The 23073-nt window shown below is 48.7% G+C and overlaps 1 protein-coding gene across 5 annotated transcripts in view; it reads right to left on the bottom strand.

Moving 5' to 3' along the window:
- ZNF423 (zinc finger protein 423) overlaps positions 1 to 23073 on the bottom strand; it is a 351343-nt gene that overhangs the window by 33692 nt on the left and 294578 nt on the right. For all 5 annotated transcript variants that reach the window (XR_005660542.1, XM_029075685.1, XM_029075686.1 and 2 more), the window contains one exon: positions 1705 to 1836. Coding sequence is in view for 4 of the 5 variants with exons in the window: in XM_029075685.1 (XP_028931518.1) it covers positions 1705 to 1836 (132 nt within the window). In the remaining variant the exon portion in view is untranslated. The remainder of the gene's footprint in view (positions 1 to 1704; positions 1837 to 23073) is intronic.

The raw sequence follows: 23073 nt of genomic DNA, 5'->3' as shown, positions 1-23073 counted from the left end.
TTAATGGTATCTGTTAATAATAATGATGGTATTTGTTAATCGCTTACTATGTGCTAAGCACTGAACACTGGACTTACTATCGCCAGGCACTGTACTAAGCACTGGCGTAGATACAAGTTAATCAGGTTGGACACATGTCCCACATGTGGCTACGTGTCCCACAAGTGGCTTAGAGTATTAATACCCATCTTACAGCTGAGGTAACTGAGGCACAGAGAAGTTAAATGACTTGCCCAAGCAGGTAAGTGCGGAGCCGGAGTGAGAATCCAGGTCAGGTCCTTCTGATTCCCAGACCTGTGCTCTATCCACTAGGCAACGCTGCTCCTGAGATGTTGTGCTAAAGCTACAGTAGGAAGAAGTTCAGCAAGTGTTAGAGGAGAATTTCCCAGTAGGGGAAAGCCATAAGGACCGGGGACAAGTCAATAGGGACCGGGGAGTGGACAAGATGACACCAAGAGGATACTTCTGCCCCAAGCCTTGCCCCTGGATGATGAAAGATAGTTGGGCCGAGGCTCGTGTCAAGAGAAGACTATGTGACTACTTCTACTGGGATGACAGAATGGATGTTCAGAAGTGGAAAATATCGTGTTGGGGGCTCTGACCTACCATTTAGATTTGGGCTATTGTGAAGGTCTCTTAATGGAGGCTTCCCTTATTATTAGGGTATTCGTTAAGCTCTCATTATGTGTCAAACACACTTCTAAGCTCAGGTGTTGATTAAGGGCCTATTGGGTGCAGACCACCGTACTAAACACTTGGGAGACTATGTACAATAGAGTTGGTAGACACGACCCCTGCCCACAAGGAACTTACAGTCTAGAAGTGGGGAGACAGGCAATAAACCATACAAATTACAGATATGTACTGTGGGGCTGAAGGTAGGTTGTATCTATACAATGTCATTGGTGACATGGAAGGGTGAAGGAATAGGGGAAAATATAACTTAGAAGGCCTCTTGGAGGAGGTGTGATTTTAATAAGGCTTTGAAGGCTGGGGAGAGTGATGGTCTGGTGTTTTAATAGGGGGAAGAAATTCCGGGCCAGAGGGAGGACATGGGCAAGTGAGATAGATGAGATTAAGGTACAGTGAGTAAGTCGGCCCAAGAGGAAAGAAGCATACAAACTGGGATGTAGCAAGAAATTAGAGAGGTGAGAAAGGAAGTGGGGAGCTGAGTGAATGATTTAAAGTCTATGCTAAGGAGCTTGTCTTTGATGCAGCGGTGGATGGGCAACCACTGGAGGTTCTGGAGGCATGGGGAGAACTGAATTTTTTTAGTAGAATGATCCAGGCAGCAGAGTGAAGGATGGACTGGTGTGGGGAGAGAAAGGAGGCAGGGAAGTCAACAAGGAGGCTGAAGCAGTAGTCAAGGAGGGATAGAAGACATGCTCGGATCAGTGTAATAGCAGTAGCACGGTAGACACAAGTTAATCTAGACAGACACAGCCTCAGGTCCACATGGGGCACACAGTCTGAGTAGGAGGGAGAAGCAGGCATTCGTTCCCCATTTTCGATAAGGAAACTGAGGCCCGGTGTCAGTGAAACGTCTTGCCCAAGGTCACACCTGCTCCCAGGACCGTGCTCTTCCCATTAGGCCAGGCTGCTCCCCAAAGAGGTCTAGAGAATCATTTCAAATTACCTCCTCCCCCTCCCCAGCCCCCCGGCTGAACCCAGCCCCAGAAAGCCCCAGTCCAAACTCAGCCTTACCTGTGAAACACACCGGGCATTTGAACGTGCCTCCCATGCCCTCAAAGCTGTGTTCAATCAGGTGGCACAGAAGCTTTGCCGGAGAGTCAAACATCTGGTTACACAGCTTGCACTCATGATTGATGCCTTCTTCTGCAAGGTTCAAATGATACAACTTGTTAGTGACACAGCAGATTAGTGTCTAGAATGCAGGCGTCCGCGGCACTGAGGCGGCTCACCACCCCTCCACCCCCGCTCCAGCATGAGCTCACTGTAGCCGGTTCCCTCCACTCCCTCCTGCTCCTCAACCTCCCTGGTTTCTCCCAAACTGTCCCCAGGGCTGGCTGATCCAATGGCACATGCAGTTCTCGGGAACTCTGGAACACTCCATTTGAGGGTCTTCGTTCCCCCACAGCGATGCAAAGAGTGAATCACGGTCATGAGCTCAGAACCAGGATGGAAAATGCTCTCTCTGTCTCTTTCTCTCTCGCTCGCTCTTCCTTTTCCTTTCCCTCTCTTCCTCTCTCCCCGCCCCCCCCCCCCCCAAACTTTTCCGCCACCTCACTGTCAAAAGAAACTCCCCATCTTTCCCGACTGAAGTAAAGTCTGATCCGAAACACCACCCAAGGGTAGAACCACACGGATGCAGGCAGTTGGGCTGTGCCGGGAACCTATGCCTTGGAATTGCCTGTCAGTCCAGAAGTCTAAGTCCTGGGAAGGCTGAGGGTGCAACAAACAGGAGCCTGCTGGGAGGGGATGGAAGGGAGGGGAATGTTCCCATCTCCAGTCCCTTTGTCCTTCTTGGTCAATCCTGTCGTAGTGTCCCTCGGCTGTTCAGGGCTTCAGCATGGGGATGAGAAGAAGAAAATTCCCCCCACAGCCGTTTGAAGCCTCTGACCAACTTGAGATTTTCCAGCGGGGGCTGAAAAGACCCAAAATGGTGGATTTCTGGTACATGGTCTTAGAAGCTTGTTGCTTCCCAGTCTTGCTCCCCACTAAAGTCCCTGCTTCCATCTTACCCCTGGCTCAACATGAAAAGATGGCTAATAATAATAATGATGATGATGAAGGAGAATTGTGCTATTTACTAAGTATGTGCTAATCCCCGGGATAGATACAGTCTAATCAAGTCAGACACAGCCCCACATGGGGCTCACAGTCTAAGGGGGAGGGAGATCTGATATTGAATCCCCATTTTACAGATCAAGAAATGGAGATAACGTGCACAATGTCACCCAGCAGGCAAGTACCAGAGCCAAACCCAGGGCCTCTGACTCCCAACCCGGACTCTTTCCACTAGAAAGCTTGGGCCTATGCAGGGGGTGAAAGAAACAGGCATAGGGGTCTGCAAGCTTCCCTGGGACCTTAGCCCGTGAGGCTCAGCTAGCACTTCAATTCTGCGCCCGTTAAACCAATAGATCAATCTATCGATAATACCTATTAATCGCTTACTTGGAGCAAACCAGTCATGAAGATTGGGAGAACTTTGAGTTCATCCCTCCCTGCCTCCGGAAGCTAAAGTGCCCCTGCCCGCTGCTGGTGGCCCATGGTGGGACAGCGATCAGGGAACGGGGCAGAGGGAAGAAAAAGTTGCAGTGGGTCAGATCCTCCTATCCCTCTTGGCTCTAGTAATAATAATAATTATGGTATTTCTTAAGTGCTTACTATGTGCAGAGCACTGTTCTAAGCGCTGGAGTAGTCACAGGATAGTCAGATTGTCCCACTTGGGGCTCACATTTTTTTATCCCCATTTCTAAGATGAGGTAACTGAGGCACAGAGAAGTTGAGTGACTTGCCCAAGGTCACACAGCAGACAAGTGGCAGAGTGGGGATTAGAACCCACGACCTCTGACTCCCAAGCCCGGGCTCTTTCCACTAAGCCACGCTGCTTCTCTAGGAACCGGGGTGTGACCTGCTTTACTAAAGGGAAGGAGGAACAGCTTGAGGGTGTGCCCAGGCCCACCAGGGAAGCAGTGTGGCCTACTGGATAGAGCACGGGCCTGGGAGTCAGAAGGACCTGGGTTCTAGTCCCAGCTCTGCCACTTGTCTGCTGTGTGACCTTGAGCAAGTCACTTCTCTGTGCTTCAGTTACCTCATCGGCAAGATGGGGATTAAGACTGTGAGCCCCATGTGGGACATGGACTGTGTCCAACCTGATTACCTTGTGTCTACCCCAGAGCTTAGAACAATGCCTGGCACACAGTAAATGCTTAACAAATGCCATTTTTTTGAAAAGGAATTTTAAAGAGGGTGTAGAACCCACTTCCTGCCCACCCATTAACTACAGGAACCCACACACATTTGGCCCATATTCGGCACCGGGTCTGGCCTGCTGAGAATCAGAGGAGTCTCGGAGCTGCGGGAACTAGGGCATGATCTGTTCAGATCACCATGTCCAAGGCAAACGTCCCCTTTCCTCCCGGCCACACTCTCACAAAGAGTATTCATTGAAAGAAAGGTTCCCGGTTAGGAGCCGGGCAAAACAGCTCCCCTAACTCTTCCCCTCCGGCACCCCGCCAGTCCCTGTTTCCAAGTGGTTCTCATTAGGTAGGCCTCATCTGGAGAAATCTCCCTAAGGGGGTGGTTTGGAGGAAAGAGAGAGGAGGGGGAGAGGGGTGTTTTCGGGTCCAACCTAGGCCTCAATGCTGGGTCCCTCCCACCCCTACCCTCTGCCAATTCTTCCCCTCATCCTCAGGCGTTCCCCTTAGCTCTGAGGAGAGCAAGAAGGGTCTCAGACCTTTGCATTGCTCCAGAGCTGAAGTGATAATTGTAGGATTTGTTAAGTGCTGCATATCAAGCCCTGTGCTAAGCCTTGGGGCAGATACAAGAGAGACAGAACAGACCTAGTCCCCATCCCACAAAGGGCTCACGGTCTAAGAACGGCTAAATCTCAAGTGTCTGGTAAGAAATGGGATGGATGGTCGGCCCTGCTCTGGGGCTTGTTTGTTATGAATATTGTGATGGGCCAGTCCTCAGCAGAAAGCCAAGTTTCCACCCTCGCCGGTGTTCGCTGCTAGCCCAGAGTATCCAAGACCCCTACAGACAAACAAGGAATTGTACTGCCCAGATTGAGACTCAGAAATGAGAGAGAACATGCACCACACACACACACACACACACACACACACACACACACACACACTCCTAATACAAAGAGCATGGGAGCAAACAACAAAAGTAAGAGACATGCTTCCTACTCTCAGAAAGCTCACACTCAGAGGTAAGAACCATCTGAGGTGGGATCACAATGAGCCATTGCCCTGGGAGGAGCCAGAAACAGGAGAGAAACCCTGGGGTCACGCTGAAGAGCCCCAGTCTGCTGGCTGAGGCCTGGCCTTTCTTTAAACCTCCCCCCCAACCGCAATCTTCCGGGTGTCCGTCCCCCTGCCCCCACTTGCCAAATGCTACGTCCAGGCTCTGAGCCAGACTTCGGGGCCACAAGGACCAATCCTGGAGGAGGATTTCTCACAGAAAGACTGAGGGAACTTTAACCATTTGCGGCGAATGACGACGAGCTCATCTCATATTCAAACAGATAGAGAACGGGACCAAGTAGGTGTCTGCAACTTATAAGTCCGAGAAATCACGTCCGGCATTCGCTTTCCATTTCCGATGTGCCGGATTCTTCCCTGGGTCTCTTTCCTGACAGGAGCAGGAGCTTGGTCACGTAAACCAAGGCATTCAGAATACACGCCCCCCCCCCACCCACTCCCCCACCACACACACACCAGACACACACCTATGGAAAAGTTAGTGACTGGGAGGGGAAAGAACCATAAATTAAACCTAACCCAACCTTAGATCTCTGAGCCATCCAAGGTCCGGGGTTAATTACATTACGTCTGACAAGTTTAATTAGGTGAGACAGGTTTCCATCTCTCCTTCCCTGCCCCAACTCTGCTACCTCCCACTGCCCCTCCCCTCATCATCAGATATAGTTAAACCTCTGAAGAAAAATCAAAATCCAACACTCTCCGGCTAGATTGACAAATAATACAGCCCAATGGTTTGTGCAGATGTAGAAATCTAGCCCATTCAAGGCAAGATGTTTTGTTCTGGAAATCTACTGAATTATCAGGCCTTTTCCATGGTTTGGGACTTCCCTCCCGACTCCCTTAGGAGTCTATTATGTGCTTCCCCTGTCTATAAACCAGCTGGCAAGAAAAAAGGAGGAAAAGGCCCTGGTTAGCATGACAAACGCTCTTTTTCTTTCCCCAAATATGAAAGTAGCCGAAGATAGAGCTAGAATTACCACCAGAATCAGCTTCTCCTCCTTGGTGCTTTACCGCCTCTCATTTTATGGGAAACCCAGAATCCAGATATAGCTACATCTTCTGAGGATAACATTCCCGAATTATACGAGACCAAATAAGCCCTCAGAAGGCACTTGATGCCGGTGACAATAGCGCATCTGACAACCAATACTCCATTCAGGTGAGGGATGTGGGAGTTTTTTTGTGAACGCAAACATACAATCGTTCCTCTCGTTTCTATTCTTTTTTTTTCCGTAACACACGACAGGCATCCATAAGAGAGACCTACACAACTCCCATGAATTATGCTGGCCTGCTCATTTGTAAAATAAAATGCAGATTTTTTTCCCCGCTTGCCACGCTAGATCTCTGCTTCCATTTTCTCCTGAACGGAGGCCTGCGGGCTGGGATCGAGAGCCTTTAACACTGGATCATCGCTGCCCCACAAACCCATTCCCGAGGTCCCTCCGTCTTTTGAGCCTGGAATAATAAGCATTAATTTTACACTTCATTTCTCAAAAAAATAACAGGCTGGAGCTCTTGCTTAAAACAAGCCGGCCTGCTGGATTCTGTCAGCCTGAAACTATGTCAGCCCAAAAGAGGAACAGAGTGCTTTGTGTAAAAGCATCATGGGGAGATGATAGTATCCTGTAATGTTCTCAGTACCTACTTTTGTCTCCAAAAGCATTTGATCCCTGGCAGACACATGCTTATTTCCATACTGGTCTAGAGGGAAACCAGGAGGAATGAGAGCTGATTATCTGAATCCTGAAGGTGAAACCTGGGAGGTACCCGCTGGTGTCAAAGGCAGGCATTTGGATACATTTTGGGGGACATAATTTACTGCCTGATAGTGAGGATTAGTCGGTTGCAGTGACCCAAATGGATGGCAGCGGTGAGAGGCCGGGTAGAGTTCTTTGGTTCAAACGTGTCTCCGTGCCCAGCCTGAAGGTGTTGGATGGGACTCCGGTTGGAGTTGGGATGTCCCGACAGCCTGTCTTGGAGCGGGAAAGTGCTCTGCCATCTATCCAAAGCCATGCACGCCGAACGCCCATTCCGAGCCAGGGAGATAGCCCAGGAGAACAGACTCCTGGTGAGGATGCGGCATAATTACTAATGCCGTATTAGACCAATAGATCCGTTGTGTGTCTAATTATGTCTATAGGAAAGCTGGCATCCAGAGGCACTGAAGAGATGACTGCACTGAGCACAGTCACTCCATCCCCCTTTAAAAGACAGACAGGACCTCTGTAGAGAGAAAGACACCTTCCATCAGCCCCACAAAACACGGAACCTCCTATCCACCAGGTCAGAGCTTTGGGGGAAAACCGGACACAAGAGAAGGGAAGGGATTCCATCCCAAAGCAGGGAAACTGTCCTCCTCCGTACCCTACCTGGGCAAGGAGGGGCTGGCAGGATAGGAAAATAGTTTATTTCAACAGCGGGACTGAGGGTGAGGAAATGAAGGGTAGGAGCAAACTTGTTGCCATATGGAGCTCTCAGAGATCTTTTAGGGATGAACTCATGCTACTATCTTTGAAGCACTTACTATGTGCTACAGACTGGGCTAAGCTCTGGGATCTATGTAAATCGGGTCACATACTCCCTGCCCCACACAGGCCTTAATTCTAAAGAGGTCTAAGGGGAAACCATTATTTCATCTACATTTTACAGGTAAAGAAACTGAAGCACAGAGCAGTTAAGTGGCTCACCCAAATTGACACAGCCCCTTGTGGGCCAGCCGGAATTAGAATTCAAGTCCTCACTTCCAATCAGTGCTCTTTGAGGTGGGGAAATATCATATCTCCAGGCCCCAGGCTAATAGATCCCATATTGGTGAAACAGGTCTGAGCTTCCAGAGCTTCCAGGGGGCATCGGCAGAAATGACCCAAAAGTCCAGCCCTTTCCCTTTCCAATCAGTGATGGTTTCAGAGTGGCTATCGGGCGATAGAGGGGAAAAGGGGAAATGGAAGACCGTCCCCTGGACGCCACAATTCTACGTCTTCCGTCGCACACAAACCCAGAATCGACCTCTGGGGCAGAAGATAATGGGAGGAGAAAGCGGGAGGAAGGACAATAACTCACTGAAATCCAGTCCCACTGATCATTTAGCCCTGTGTCATTAAATACCACAGATTAACTCATCGAGCCAGAGCAGGTTGGGAAGATGCACCCAGACTCACGCAAACCAGCATCAAAACACACCAAGTGAGCCTGAGTGGCCGTTCTCTGGCTGCCAACCCAGGGAAAAGGCTTTAGTCAGGTGGACACCGGTGATGGAGCTTGGAGACTAACTCTACTGGCCTCGCGGTGCCAGGAAGAGAATTCCAGTTCAGTACCATTTGTCAATCAAAATCCTGCCGGGCCTTCTCTCCCAAACCCTGCGGCCCTCTCATTCTGGCGTTTTCCTGATTAATTCAGGATGACGGGATTGGGCTGGGCCCCGGGGATTGCTTCCCGGTGCTTTTTGGATGCGGAGGGACCCAACTCCAGTTTCCCCAAGGGCTTTAGAAGGACGCAAATGAGCTCTGCCAGGCTGAACCGAGCCCCGGGGGGATGGCAGGGGAAGCCATACGCTCTTCCAAACAGAACCCTGACAATTAAGCAGTTGGGGTTTTGAAAGGCCTGGGATTGATGGCCCGGACAGTGAAAATATCACCTGGGGAACGGGGTGTAGTCCTTCGAGGGTTGCCATGGGGTCAGTTGCCATGGCAACCCAGAATGAGCTCAACCTTGTAACTGACCCTTATCTTTTTTTGATCTGTGAGCCACTTGGGGCCAAGGCTGGAAATCAACTGGAAAATAATCTGGTCACATATCAGAAAGAAAACTATTTATACTTATTTACCCAGGTATCACTGGTATCCTCCTCTGACGACTCTGTCACATTAAAGGGGCCTAATGCCTCCAGGAAAAGCCACTCAATAACGTTTTTATACTGCTTGGCGAGTCTGGAATTTCCTAGCCGGCAGGAGATTCCGATGGTTTATCGGAGTGATTGCGTCTTTGTGTGGATGTGTGTGGGAGATGAGCGTGTGTGTGCGGGGGGAGGGTTGTGCACCCATATACGGCGGAAGATTAAGTCTCTATCCACCCACTCCTGCAATTTTTCCAGTGGTATTTATTAAGCGCTTACAGTACCAGACGCCGTACTAAATGCTGGGGCAGACACAAAATAATGAAGTTGGACACAGTCTGTGTCCCACATGGGGCACACGGTCTTAATCTTCATTATACAGATGAGGTAACTGAGGCACAGAGAAGTGAAGTGACTTGCCCAAGGTCACACAGCAGACAAATGGTGGAACCTGAATTAGAACCCAGGGCCCCAGACTACTAGGCCCATGCTTTATCCACTCAGCCATGCTACTGCAACCTCAGTAGTTCAGAGGAGGCTCGGTAAGGCTCTGTCACTTTGAGATCTGAGGCCTGGGCCACCGAGCCAATTGCCAGACTCATTCAGTACACTGAGGCTAATTCCCTGAACGATCCAAAATAGTTTTCCTCACTCTGGAGCATTGAGGATCAGTCAATCAATCACTCCATCAATCGTATTTATTGAGTGCTTATTGTGCGCAGAGCACTATATTAAGCATTTGGGGGCGGACATTATCAGAATTGGTAGACACATTCACTGCCCACATGGAGATTACAGTCTAGAGAGGGAGAAAAACATTAATAAAAATACACGAATTACAGAAATGCATGTCAGTGCTGCGGAGTTGAGGGTAGGGTGAATAAAGGGTGCAAATCCAAGTGAAAAGGCGATACAGAAAGGAATGGGAGAAGAGGAAATGAGAACTTAGAAAAGGTTTCTTGGAGGAGATGTGATTTTAATAAGGCTTTGAAGGTGAGGAGAGTGGTGATCTGTCGCATATGAAGAGGAAGGGCTTTCCAGACCGGAGGCAGGATGTTGGCGAGGGGCCGGTGGAGAGGTAGAAAAGATAGAGGAGTGACGTGTGCGGGCTGGGTTGTAGTGGGAAATCAGAGAGGTAAGGGAGGAGCTGCTGAAGAAAGGCCCATCTGAAACCCAAGTGAGGCAGGTGAGCACCTCTAGCAACATTTGGAGCCGGGTGAGAGAGGGTATCTCAAGGAGGCAGTCAAAAGAGGCAGATGCGGGAGCCCCTCTCCTGCCCCAGAAAGGGCAGCTAGCCGGGGGATCACCACAGTCCTCGGGCGTGTCCAACCCACCAAGCTGCAGGCCGGCAACAGTCTGTTTTCTGGGGTTAGTTGTTGGTTAAAGCAAGCAAATGTGCAGGTCAGGGTGGTTTTCCACACCTAAAAGCCCAGCTTCCCTTTGGAGGGAAAGGGACACTGGAGAAAGAGAGAATGAGAGAACCCTAGTGACTGTACTGAAAGGGGCTGGCATGTTCACTAGACCGTAGGCTGCTTGGGGACAGGGATCATGTCTACTAATTCACTTGAACTCTTCCAAGCTCTGCACACAGCAGGTGCTCAATAAATGCCTTCGGTTAATAAGTTGTGGCCTTCAGTGTGTGGGGAAAGAAGGCATTCCCCCAGCATCGGCCCTGCGATTCCTGCCGGTCTACCGTCCAACCTGATTACTCCAGTGCTTAGTGCAGTGTTGGGAACAAAGTAAGTGCTAAATAAATACCATAATTGTATCGCTAGACTGTAAGCTTCTTGAAAACAGGGATTGTGTCTACCGACTCAACTGTATCCCATCCAACCCAATTACTTTGTGTCTACCGCAGGGCTCAATACAGTGCCTGGCACGTAGTAAGCACTTAGAGAAGCAGCAGCGTGGCTCAGTGGAAAGAGCCCGGGCTTGGGAGTCGGAGGTCATGGGTTCGAATCCCGGCTCTGCCACTTGTCAGCTGTGTGACTGTGGGCGAGTCACTTCACTTCTCTGTGCCTCAGTTACCTCATCTGTAAAATGGGGATTAACTGTGAGCCCCACGTGGGGCAACCTCATGACCCTGTATCTCCCCCAGCGCTTAGAACAGTGCTCTGCACATAGTAAGCGCTTAACAGATACCAATATTATTATTATTATTATTATTATTATTAACAAAGGCTGTTGATTGGGCCCCTAAGTACTCCTTCCATTCTCAAAAAAAACTCTCAAAAATCAAACAAGATCATCTTGAAAATCACTCATGACAGCAAGGACTACGGCCCGGAGACCTGCCCACCTCTGCCTCCAGTCCCCGCTATTCCCTTCCCTCTCCACTTCCCTGCCTCCAAGCTCCTCATATTACAGTCAAATCACAGAACCTGGTGAGCTCGTCTGGACCAGAGAGGTTTAGATTCTTGGAGGTTGAAACAATCCCATCTCCAAATGCCTCTAAGTTGGTAGAACTGACCCCTGACCACTGTCTGCAGGCCCTAACTTTGGGATGCATCCATTCCAAACTACGATAGCAAAGTGGGGCCAGAGTGTTTGGGTGACCATTAAAGTTCAAACTTTAAAAATACCAAACCAGGCCCTGAAGGCCCAAGGATATTCCTAGTGAGACCTCATGTTGGGGGCTGCTTTGGTGCTTTTTTATGGTGTTTGTTAAGCGTTGACTATGTGTCAAGAACCATTCTAAGCACTGGGGCAGATACAAATCAATCAGGTCAAATGCAGTCCCTCTCCTCTCCCAGTTGGGACTCACAGTCTAAAAAGGAGAACTCAATTTGGGCACGACCAGCTCCTTTGTGGGGGCTCAACCTTATCACTCCAGGACTCTGAGCAAGAGCTGAAGCAATACTTTTGACGGAGCACCCAGTGGGGGCAACATACTCTATTAAGCACTTGATAATAATAATAATAATTCATAATTGTGGTATTTTTAATAATAATAATAATAATAATGATAATAATGTTGGCATTTGTTAAGCGCTTACTATGTGCAGAGCACTGTTCTAAGCGCTGGGGTAGATACAGGGTAATCAGGTTGTCCCACATGAGGTTCACGGTCTTAATCTCCATTTTACAGATGAGGTAACTGAGGCACCGAGAAGTTAAGTGACTTGCCCACTGTCACACAGCTGACAAGAGGCAGAGCTGGATATCGAACCCATGACCTCTGACTCCCAAGCCCGGGCTCTTTCCACTGAGCCACGCTGCTGCTTCTCTAAGCGCTTACTACGTGCCAGGCACTGTATTGAGCCCTGCGGTAGACACAGAGTAATTGGGTTGGACGTAGTCCCTGTCCCACATAGGGTTCACAGTCTTAATCCCCATTTTCCAGATGAGGCACCTGAGGTCCAGAGACGTGAAATGACTTGCCCAAGGTCCCACAGCAGACAAGTGGCAGAGCCGGGATTCTGATTCCCAGGCCCGAGCTCCATCTACTAGGCTATGCCTCTTCTCTGTATCTGATAAAGTACAACATGCGTCTTGCCCACCAACCACGTACATTCTAATAGGGAAGACCTACTGTAAAAAAAACTTACAAATTGAGGGATCAACACTAACGCTTCGAGTCCCAGAAACCAGGGACCAGCCCCTCACTGTCCAGCCGTGCCTAAGGGGACAAATTGACTTAAAGTCCTCCCCTCTCCCTCTCTGGGAGCCCACGGACCATTCCTGAAATATGCCAGACCCCCACTGGTGGGTGTCACCGAACCGCAGATTAAAGTTTCCCCGTACTCGTTGGCCCGGTAGCCCGTACTCCTATCGTGTTAATAATCCTCAGATTAATAGCCTCTAATACTATATAATTAATGTGACAGACAGACTGCAAAACAGTTGTTGTTGTCTATCATGGCAGGGATACAGGGATTATCAAAATGGCTCACTAGCTTTCATTAGTAGGGTTCCACTGCCATCAGTGCCATTTTGCAGTGACAGTAAAGGGAAAAATCTATTGCGGAACCGGGCTTCACAAACACAAACACAACACTATAAGAACACAGTGAGCCGACTTTTCCAACAATCTCCATCAAAGTTTCAGGGCGGGGATCACGCGTACCATCTGTATTTTAGTGTACTCTCCCAAGTCCTTCCTTCATACGGTGCTCGGCACAGAGTAAGGTCTCAGTAAATGCCCTTGACGTTGAATCCTGCACTGCCTGCTGATTGATGCCCCCGAATATCCAACGGTCGCCACCATCTTCTGTTTTCAATACGGTCCTCTCAGAGGTCAGCTATAAGATTTTTAGTCAAAACCGGGACATTGAGACGCCACGACTAGCAGGTGTGATTTCCCCTTCCCTCTTGGCAACTATGACAGCAGGCAGCTGGGGACGTCCATGAGCCATCGAATGCTGAGGGACTCCAACTGAGCATGCTCCAGCTGGAACATTGCAAAGGGCACACAAGGATTGTTTACACGTAGGACCCCTTCACAGTCAAAGTAATCACAGTATTAGAGTGGCAATGCGGTGCGGTCGTCTGGTCAACCCCCCGATCTTCGCCCGTATTGGCTGCCTATTATTCGGGATCCCCGTGGGGCTTGTCCACCTAATAATAATAATAATAACAACCCCTGTGGTATTCACAAGGACTTACTATGTGCCAGGCGCTGTACCAAACTCTGGGGTGGAGATGAGCAAATCAGGTTGGACACAGTCCCTGTCCCATATGGGGCTCGCGGTCTTAATCCCCATTTTACAGATGAGGGAACTGAGGCACACAGACTTGCCCAAGGTCACACAGCAGACAAGTGGTGGAGCCAGGATTAAAACCCACGTCCTTCTGACTTCCAGGCCCGTGCTCTATCCACTAAGCTATCTCCGGGAATGCCTTGGGAATGCCAGAACCCATCACCTCTGAAACTGAGCAGGCTTGATGAGATGTTTGACTATTTTTCTACTGGAATATTTGTCTAAATTTCACCGAACCAGGACAACTAAGTTGGGCTTTATGTTCAGCCAGAAACAACATCAGAACGGGAAAACCCTGAGTTCACCTCTCTCACAGTACAGGGCCCCACAACCCCAGAGAAGCAGCGTGGCTTAATGGCAAGAGAATGATCTTGGGAATCAGAGGACGTGGGTTCTAATCCCGGCTCCTCCATTTGTCTGCTGTGTGACCTTGGGCAAACCACCTAACTTCTCTGTGCCTCAGTTACCTCATCTGTAAAATGGGGATTAAGACTGTAAGCCCCACCTGGGACAACCTGATTACCTTTTAACTACCCCAGCACTTGAAACAGTGCTAGACACAAAGTAAGTGCTTAACAAATACCATAATATTCATAATAATAATTGGCATTATTATTATTAACACCTCCCCAAAGGAGACGATCGTGTCTTGATTACTGGAGTCTCAGGAAAGGGGTAGACGTGAAAGCTGCCCTCCCAAACCAGGGACAGAGGAATGGACTGACCGACCTCACTGCCACTTTAAAGAATCCCTAGCACTCCAACATCCCCGCCTTCCACCTCCCTTTCACCTGGCTAAGACTCATCAAATTAAGTCCCCACCTATTTTGGGGGTGCCTCTCTTCCCAACTGCTCATTTCCTTTAGACTGCAAGCTCCTTGCAGGCAGGGATCGTGCCTATCAATTCTGTTGTATTGTAGTTTCCCAAATGCTTAGTACAGTGCTCTGCACAGGGTAAGCGCTCAGTAAATACCACCGATTGATTCCTCTTTGGCTAAAAAGATAATCTGCTCCGGGAGAAGTGTTTACTACTTGGGGAATTCCCACCCTTCATAGTGTATAGATGATACCTCATTCACTGGGTCCCCAGCCATCATTTCTATGAGGCTGCTAAGATGTTGGCAGCCAAAATAATAATAATAATAAAAATTGTGGTATTTGTGAAGCACTTACTATGTGCCAAGCAATACTAATTGCTGAGGGAGGAACAATATAGCAGATAATAATACTGCTATTTGGGTAACAATAGTTATAATAATCATGGTATTTATTAGGTGCTTACCACGTGCCAGGCACTGTACTAAGCACTGGGGTGGTTACGGGCAAATTGGGTTGGACACAGTCCCTGTCCCATGTGGGGCTCACAGTCTCGATCCCCATTTTACAGATGAGGTAACTGAGGCACAGAGAAGTTAAGTGACTTGCCCAAGGTCAGACGGCAGACAAGTGGCGGGCCGGGTTTAGAACCCATGACCTTCTAACTCTAGGCCCGTACTCTATCCATACGCCATGCTACTTCTCTCTAAGTGAAGTGTGGCCACAACCACGGGTTCCCCATTGAGCTTTCCATCCATACATTCCTATCAGTGAATTTCAACATCAGGGTTGTCTTCGAGCCTGAAGAACGGTTATATAAGATAGGGCTTTTCTAAGGTCCTGCTTTGTAGGGAGCCAGCTAAGCAACCCATACTTCCCAGGTGAGGAAACAGAAGTGGTTCTGGAATGCCAGGTGGTATTTGCATTCTTCTCGACACTGTAAAACTCTGCCACCAAACCCCATCACCCCAAAAGTAACGTTGGCCCGCTCTCAGCGGGTTTTCTCCACGGCAGAGCAGTCTGACCACAATAACAATGCTGACAAATTGTAACGATAATACTTTGCCATCACATAGCTTCTCTCCCTGATTAATTCCAAGTAATTTGCAACCTTTTATTAAGCCCTACTAGGCAGTGGTTAGTATTTCAGTCTCAAAGGCAGGAACACAGGGCCGGGGAGAGATTAGGTGACATCCCTAATCTCTGATTGTGCTAATGGCAAGAGCTAGGGTTCTGCCTCTGACCCTTGATCCTACAACAACAAATCCGGTCTGAGCAGCGGAGGAAGAAGAGGAGCACTGAGAGTTCAAAATCAGGGTCACTCATGTTCCCTGTTTCCATTCTCTCTATCACCCTCAGAGACAGCTACCAGCCAGGCTTTCTTCTGGTATGTCAAGGCTGGAAGTTTCTCTGAAACGTTGGGCCCAACGTACAGGGGTTATGGGATGGGTGTGTGGGGCCGGGGAGGCTGGGAGCGGAGAATCTGGGGGCAGGTAAAATGCAATAATACAGAAGAAAAGATTCTATGCAGCTTTCACAAAGCTGGGAGGAGGTCTACTTGGTGTGCCCATCAAAAACCATCCAACACCCCCCACCTCAAATGAAACCAATTAAAACCCCCACAGAAAGGATCCGGCCAATCAGCAGAGATTTGACGTCTACGGCCGAAGTCGCCCCCCCCACAACGTGACAGTTTCAAACCCTTCCGAGGAGATGACGGAACTATCCAAAGATAGCATATTTGTATTTTGAATGTTAATTTGACATAAAGGAGTGTGCATGAGGGAATGTTTATAATCAGCACTCCAATAAACTCACAAATGACTCTAGTATTTTATAAGCTTGTTAGGAACAAATCACTCCCTCAGCTTATATTTGCTTACTGATGAATCATAAAAGGCCTCAGTACACAAAGAGGAAATCCAGAGAAACGTCTTCTTCTGTTTTATCTTTGACACAGGCACCTCCACCCGCTCCACCAGAACCCTGCGAATACTGTCCCCGGCCCTCTCTCTGAGGAGAGCCATCCTTCCGTCAGCTTTCCCAGAGCGGGCCGGTCATCTGTCCCACACATCTCCACCCCACCGTCTGCATGACCGCCGGACCGCTAGGCGACTCCCCTCATCGAAGGCCCGATCCCGGCCGCTCCAGTCGCTTCCTGCCCTTATGCTGCTCTGAGCATCGTCGGGTGGCAGAAATCCAATCGTTTTAATTTGCATAATGATGAGGCTCGGCGCATGAAGGGTCGGCCTTAAGAGGGATCGGAGGAAATGTGCCCGGTACTCTAAAGAGCTGGCGCCCGGTGCCGTTTGAGGAGACTGGACATCTCGATGGGAGTGGAGACTGTGGACGGAACCCCTTGGGTTCCGCCAACACTGTCCAGGCTTTGATCAGAGGCGTGCCCTCCCCTTCTTCCTCAACGCAGTCTTCCTCTCCACCCCCGGCAAGCCCTCCATTCCTTGCCCACCCCAGCCTCCTACCAGACGGGTGCCAGCCGGGACTGAGAAAGCCTTTTCTGTGCCTAATGCTTTGGAGTTGCATATATGGGCTGTAGGGGCTGTGGCTCTGCCCCCACCTCCCTAAAAGGGGATAGCTCCCTCCAGACCCAGCATTTCACTTGTGGTCATCTCTGGTTACATGGGTGCCGGTGACGGGCCTGGAAATCGCTCAGTTTCTGGGGACTGGCAGCCTGAGATTACAGGTGGAGGCCAGGACCGTTGTGAGAGAGGAGAAGGGAGCAGCGGTGCCAACACCAGAAACCCATTGATTGATTGAAACCCCAAAGTGGGTTTGGGATTATGGGTCATCCTCCCCTCCTCCCTCTCAGGTGAGTGATGGAGAGAAAGCCAGTGATGCTCAGTGTGATGGAAGTCAGCTCGTCTCTCAGAAAACCAAGCCCAGGACCCCTGCCTGGACTTTCCCCCTCCCAAATCCACCAGGTCTTGGCTCTTCCCATGTTCAAAGACCTCCTACTATCCCACATTTTCCAACAAGCTTTTGCTGATTTAACTCCCAGAATCCAAAATTGTATAAACTCATCAGCCTTTAAGTTATTATCTATTCCCTAGTGGAAAGAACATGGGCCTGGGAGTCAGAAGGACCTAGGTTCTAGTCCTAGCTCAATCACTTGCCTGCTATGTGACTTTGAGCAAGTCACTTCAGTGGGCTTCAGTTTCCTCATCTGTAAAATGGGGATTCAATAGCTGTTTTCCCTGAGACTGAGAGCTTCAAGTGGGACAAGGACTGTGTCTGACCTGATTATTTTATATGTACACAAACACGTAGCACGGTAGTTGGCAAAGAGCCGGCATTTAAGAAATACCACAGATATTATTATTATTATTATTATTATTATGCCAAGTCTTATCATGTATGTATCTGTGTTTATTGAACTGTACATTCAATTATTTATTTTCATTTCCCTATGGCTCAGTATTTCTCTATATGTCTCATTAAAGTGTCAACTCCATGTGGTCAGGGACTGCTAATACCTCAGTGTCTTCCTGGGTCTAAGGAGCTGAGACCCGGAGCAAGGAAGGGAGGACCCCAGAGCCCCCCCGCCCATGGCAGCGAGGAGAGACACGTCCTCCTCTCGACCTTCCCCCATCTGAGACGGCAGGAAATCTGAAACTCTGGGAAGACAGTGGGGGAATCCAGGACCTTCTGAAGGTTGCCTTCCCCTGACCTGGATCTCCTGGGAGGGGCTGCCAAACTCTGAGAAGTTTTAAATCGATCAGTCGTATTTATTGAGTGCTTATTATGTGCAGAGCACTGTACTAAGCACTTGGGAGATGACGGTACAACAGAATTAGCAGACTCGTTCCCTGCCCACAATGAGCTTACAGTGTAGAGGGAAATCCAGAAACTGGAAGTTGTCCAACGTCCAGAAACGTTCCGAGGGGTGGCTTCGGTAGGTAACAAGGTTGGGAAGTCATCTTCAAAGCTAGTGAGCTCATGCGTCTTCACAGCAATAATGTTTAATGCACCCTGAACTATGACGAGAACTGTGTGGCAGAGGTGGGCTCAACCCGAACCAGCTGGAGGGATTTGAAATACTCAGAGGGTTACATTCAGTTCTTCAAAAATAGTTCCACTTCTCGAAACCACCAGTTTGGTGAAGGCAGAAGAAAGAAGTCCTTCAAATGAAACTTCCCAAATTTCCCCAATAAATCTTGACTGAGAACTGCCAAGATGCAGGCACCATACCAGCGCTAGAATGAATAATCAATAAATGGTATTTAATGAGGACTTACTCTGGGCAGAGCATTGGATTAAGCTCTTGGGAGAGTACATTAGGATTGGTAGGCAAAAGCCTTGTCCTCGTGTAATTTAAAATTCCAGTGTTTTGCCCAGGGAAAAGTCACCTTAAGTTTGGTCTCTTCTGGTAGGGTGAATGGGGACAAACAGGGCCAAGGAAATATGGGGAAGGAAGAGGGAAAGGGAAAAAAGGGAACAGGGGAATAGGAAGAAGAGAGAAAGGGAAAAGGAGGAAAGGAAAAAGAGTGAGGCAGGGGGAATGGGGAAGGAGGATGGGTAGGAGGAAAGGATGATTGGTAACCATAGAAAAACAGCCACTTTCGCCTGCAGAAGCTCCTATGTGCCTCCGACCAGCCAAGAAAGGGTCGGAACTGGGTGGAGCCGGCAGGTACCAGCCCCGGCCCCAAGTCTGGATCACATCGACTGGCAGGCGGGATCTACTCTACCAGATCGTAAGCATCTTAAAGGCAGGGACCATTTCTTTGACATGTCTTAATAATACTAATAACACTAACGATAAGAATAGCGATACTTGTTAAGTGCTTACTGTGTGCCAAGCATTGTACTAAGTGCTGGGGTGGGTACGGTATATGCAGATCAGTCACAGTCCCTATCTTATCCCCAGCTCACAGTCTTAAGTAGGAGAGAGAGCAGGCACTGAATCCCCATTTTAGAAGAGGAAACTGAGGCACGAGGAAGGTCAATGACTTGCAAAAGTTAACACAGCAGGCAAGTGGAGGAACCAGAATTAGAATCCAGGTCCTCTGACTCTCAAGCCCATGCTCTTTCCAATAGGCCACACTGCTTTCTTGTACTCTCCTGAGTGATGGTCTGCCAATAGCAATAGTAATGATAATAATAATAATAACTGTGGTATTTGTTAAGCACTTACTATGTACCAAGTGCTGGAGTAGGTACAACTTAATCAGGTCCCTCATGGGGCTCACAGTCTAAATAGGAGGGAAAACAGACATTGAATGCCCACTGTGCAGATGAGGGAACTGAGGCCCAGAGAAGTGAAATGACTTGCACAACGTCACACAGCAGCTAAGTGACAGAGTCAGGATCAGAACCCTGGTCCTCTGACTCCCAGGCCTGTGTTGGTTCCACTGGGCCGCACTGTTTCCTACTACATCCTCCAACAATTCGATGGTTTGATCGACTATATAAGGGACTTCACCCTGTGCTACAGGGTTTTAGAGCACTGGGGAGAGTTGTTGTCCCTGGCCCAAGAGAGATTTTCCACAAAGGATCAAGATTTCTTGAAACACATCCATCCCACTCCCAAAAGAAAGACTTACACCAGGCACAAGCATGGTGCTACTGGCCAAAGAGTGAAAAGGAATTTGTAGGGATCTAAAATAAATCAGGGAGCAGGCCTAAAATAAATGGAAAATATTCTCCCTCTCCTTTCAATCCCAACCATGGGGTTAGGTCTGCCTGGAACACGATGGGGGATTTGAAGAGGATCTGCCCAAGGTAGGGTCTGGGGTTCCCAAGCGACACAGTCCATACATCCAGCACACTTTCCCCACAAACAACAACAGCCTGGGTGCCAGAAAGAGATTTTTCACGGAAATACTTCAGCCAAGGTAGGTCTGAACCAGAAGCTGCTGCTTCTTATGACTCTTTCATAGTTTCAGGCATTAAATTCTTTTCTGCTGCATGGGTGATGTGGTTGGAAAGGATTTACCCGGATTGAGTGGCTCTCCTGTTGAAGCTTCCGTGAATGTGAAACAACAGCAGAACCTCATATCAGCTCCTTATTATGCACTGGCCAGATCCTGCTAGAGGAACAATCAAGAGACTAATAACATTGACCAGATTTTTACCACCGGAAGGTCATGAAGACCATAAACTTCCTTTTCTCAGAACAACTTCATCGCCTTTCTTTTCCAGACTTCAAGTCTGTTTCCCGCTTCTGGTGCATTTCTGGGAAAGGGAGACGAGCTGCCTGAAACCAGCTCCCCGCCAACTCTCTTCTCACAAGACTATAAGCGACTTGAGGGTGGGGATCACGTCTACCAACTCTAATGTACGGTACTATCCCATGCACTTAAATCAGGGTTCTGCACATCGTGAGCGCTCAATAAATATGATCAGGTGAGAGGAACGAGGTTGGTCAATGAGCATGGAAAATCCCAGTCGGACTACAAGTCTCAGGAAAACTCTGGAAAGGGGAAACGGGGTTTTTCCCCTGAGGGGTGCGTCCAGGTGTCTCCCAGAACCATTCTTACTTTGGGATAGCCCATGGAGGTGATAGAAGAAGTCATTGACCAGGAAGGGGCGGGGCTCAGGCTTCGTCCCATGCGTTTTAATTCCGATGCAAAACCCCGATATTCACCTGCCTCCTCTCCCTTGCCGCCCCCGATGTGAACTCCGCACCCTGCCAACTGGGACTCTCAGCGGGAGCCGGTCTAGGCAGTGATCGCTCCATCAGGCCCGCCTGCCTGCCTGGTAGACATCTGAAACAATATTTGAGCCCAGGTGTTGCCTCTCTAATTATTATAGAACTATTTCCTCCCCCACACACCGAGTTTACATAATTAGGAAGTAGTTTTAATTGTGTAACTGTAATACCTTCCCTCGGTTTTCTCCGCCACCTTTCAAATTTAAGGAGAATATGAATCAATCAGAATTTTTTAAAAAATTAATTATCGCCCCTGCTAGAGGAAAGTTTCCCCTTGAGTGGGGGCTGGGGGAGGGGAGGAGAGCTCAGATGCCTCCCTCAATGCTACTGGCTTCAAATTAGAGATGACGTACGTCACCCACGTAAACTTGAGCACGAAGAGCCCCGATACAAACTACGGCCCACCTGTCTCCCCTATTTTCCACACCTCCCCTTTCAGTTCTAGCATTCATCAGATTTTTTTTTACCACCAGGATTAATGCTCTAAAATGTCACTTCCTACAGTAAAATTTATCAACATTATTATATACCATAGAAACTGCCACCACAGACAAATGCACGACATTAAAATTTTGTCTAGAGCTCCCCAGAGGAAACATTTGCTGCAATTTGTATAACAGTTTATATATTTATGCTATTTAATGGTACAAAGCAATAATTATGACTTCATTCACTGATAAGCAACAACATTACATAAATCTGATGCGGATTTAGAACACGCCAGCTTTGTCACCGGCCTACTAGTTGTAAATTATGATGCTGTTAAAAAAAAAATCTAAGCAAATATGAGTTAGCAGCAGGAAGCTAATAATATGCCTCCAGCTGTTCCAGTTAACCTGCAAATGTGGCCATCTGCACCTCAGGAGAAAAAGAAAAGGAGAGGTAAAGGGAGGGAGGGAGAGAGAAACGGAGGGAGGGAAGGAGAGAGAGATGAAGGGAGGGAAATATGGAGGTGGGGGGGGAAGTGAGGGAGATGGAGAGGAGTCTGAACACTACGAGCCTCGTCCAGAGCTGTCAGAGTGACCTTGCTCTTGTGACCAGGCGTGCTTGTGCTTAAAACCAGAGAAGTTAAGATAGAATAAAAGCCCCTGCCTTCCCTACCCTGATTCCCCCAACTGTTCTCCAGACCCCATTCCTCCCCACACACACACACACACACACAAAAAAAAAAGTCTTTCACTGGTCTCTTTCTCTAGTGGAGGGCTGCCTTTCACCTCCAGGGTTCTTATTTACTCATTGCAGGGCCGCCCATCGAACACAGTTCCTTACAAGTTTTTCTTTTCATTTTTCACTTTTGACCACCTCTTCACAGACCCATCTGGCATTGTAAAAAAAAAAAAAAAGAGTACTTATTGTAATAGATTTATTCCTGCTTCAGACGGTTCAAAATGGATCCGCAGGGCACAAAGACTCAACTATCAAACAAGACAAAAATTCTTAGATAGCAAAGTCACAGATCTCCGGGCGCACGGCGCCTTTCGTCCTGGCGCTGGATTCACGGGGGTGAGGGGGTTCTTGGGGCCGGCGACGCTCAGCGGAGGATGGGTTTTTGTCAGATACTTCTGTGAAATCTGGGTCAGGAGGAACCGTCACATATCGTTTCCTTTTGACACTCACTCATCTCCCCAACTTGGAGCGGCTAAAGACAGCACGCGTGAGCACGTGCACACACAGACCCACACACACATGCACGTACACATGCAAGGACCTCAGCAGACTTGGCCCCCTGCATCCCAAAACCTTCAGCCAGGCTGGTGCCTGGATCCACAAAGAGGAGAATGGGAAGGGGTGTCTGTTTCATGACATTCCACACCCCAGAGCTTGACAAAGCCATAGAATAAGGAGGATTTAGGGAATCTGGAATTCAGTCCAGCTCCCTCTGACCACCAGCTTCAAAGGGGGCATCCCCTCGGGTGGAGTTTTTTAGTGTTCTTTCCACCCCACTGAGATTGTTGGAGCGGAGGGGGCAGGGTGTTGGGTGGGTGATGCAGCAGGAGTAATTGAGTTAAATATTTAATTCAATTCCTTGACTGGACCTCGGTGAGACTGCACCCTTGGGAGAGAAGGACACTTAAAGGACAAGAAATTTCTCGTCCC

Source organism: Ornithorhynchus anatinus, chromosome 11, assembly GCF_004115215.2.
Source record: "Ornithorhynchus anatinus isolate Pmale09 chromosome 11, mOrnAna1.pri.v4, whole genome shotgun sequence".
NCBI classification, from domain to species: domain Eukaryota; kingdom Metazoa; phylum Chordata; class Mammalia; order Monotremata; family Ornithorhynchidae; genus Ornithorhynchus; species Ornithorhynchus anatinus.
This window is presented reverse-complemented; position numbering and strand designations above follow the sequence as displayed.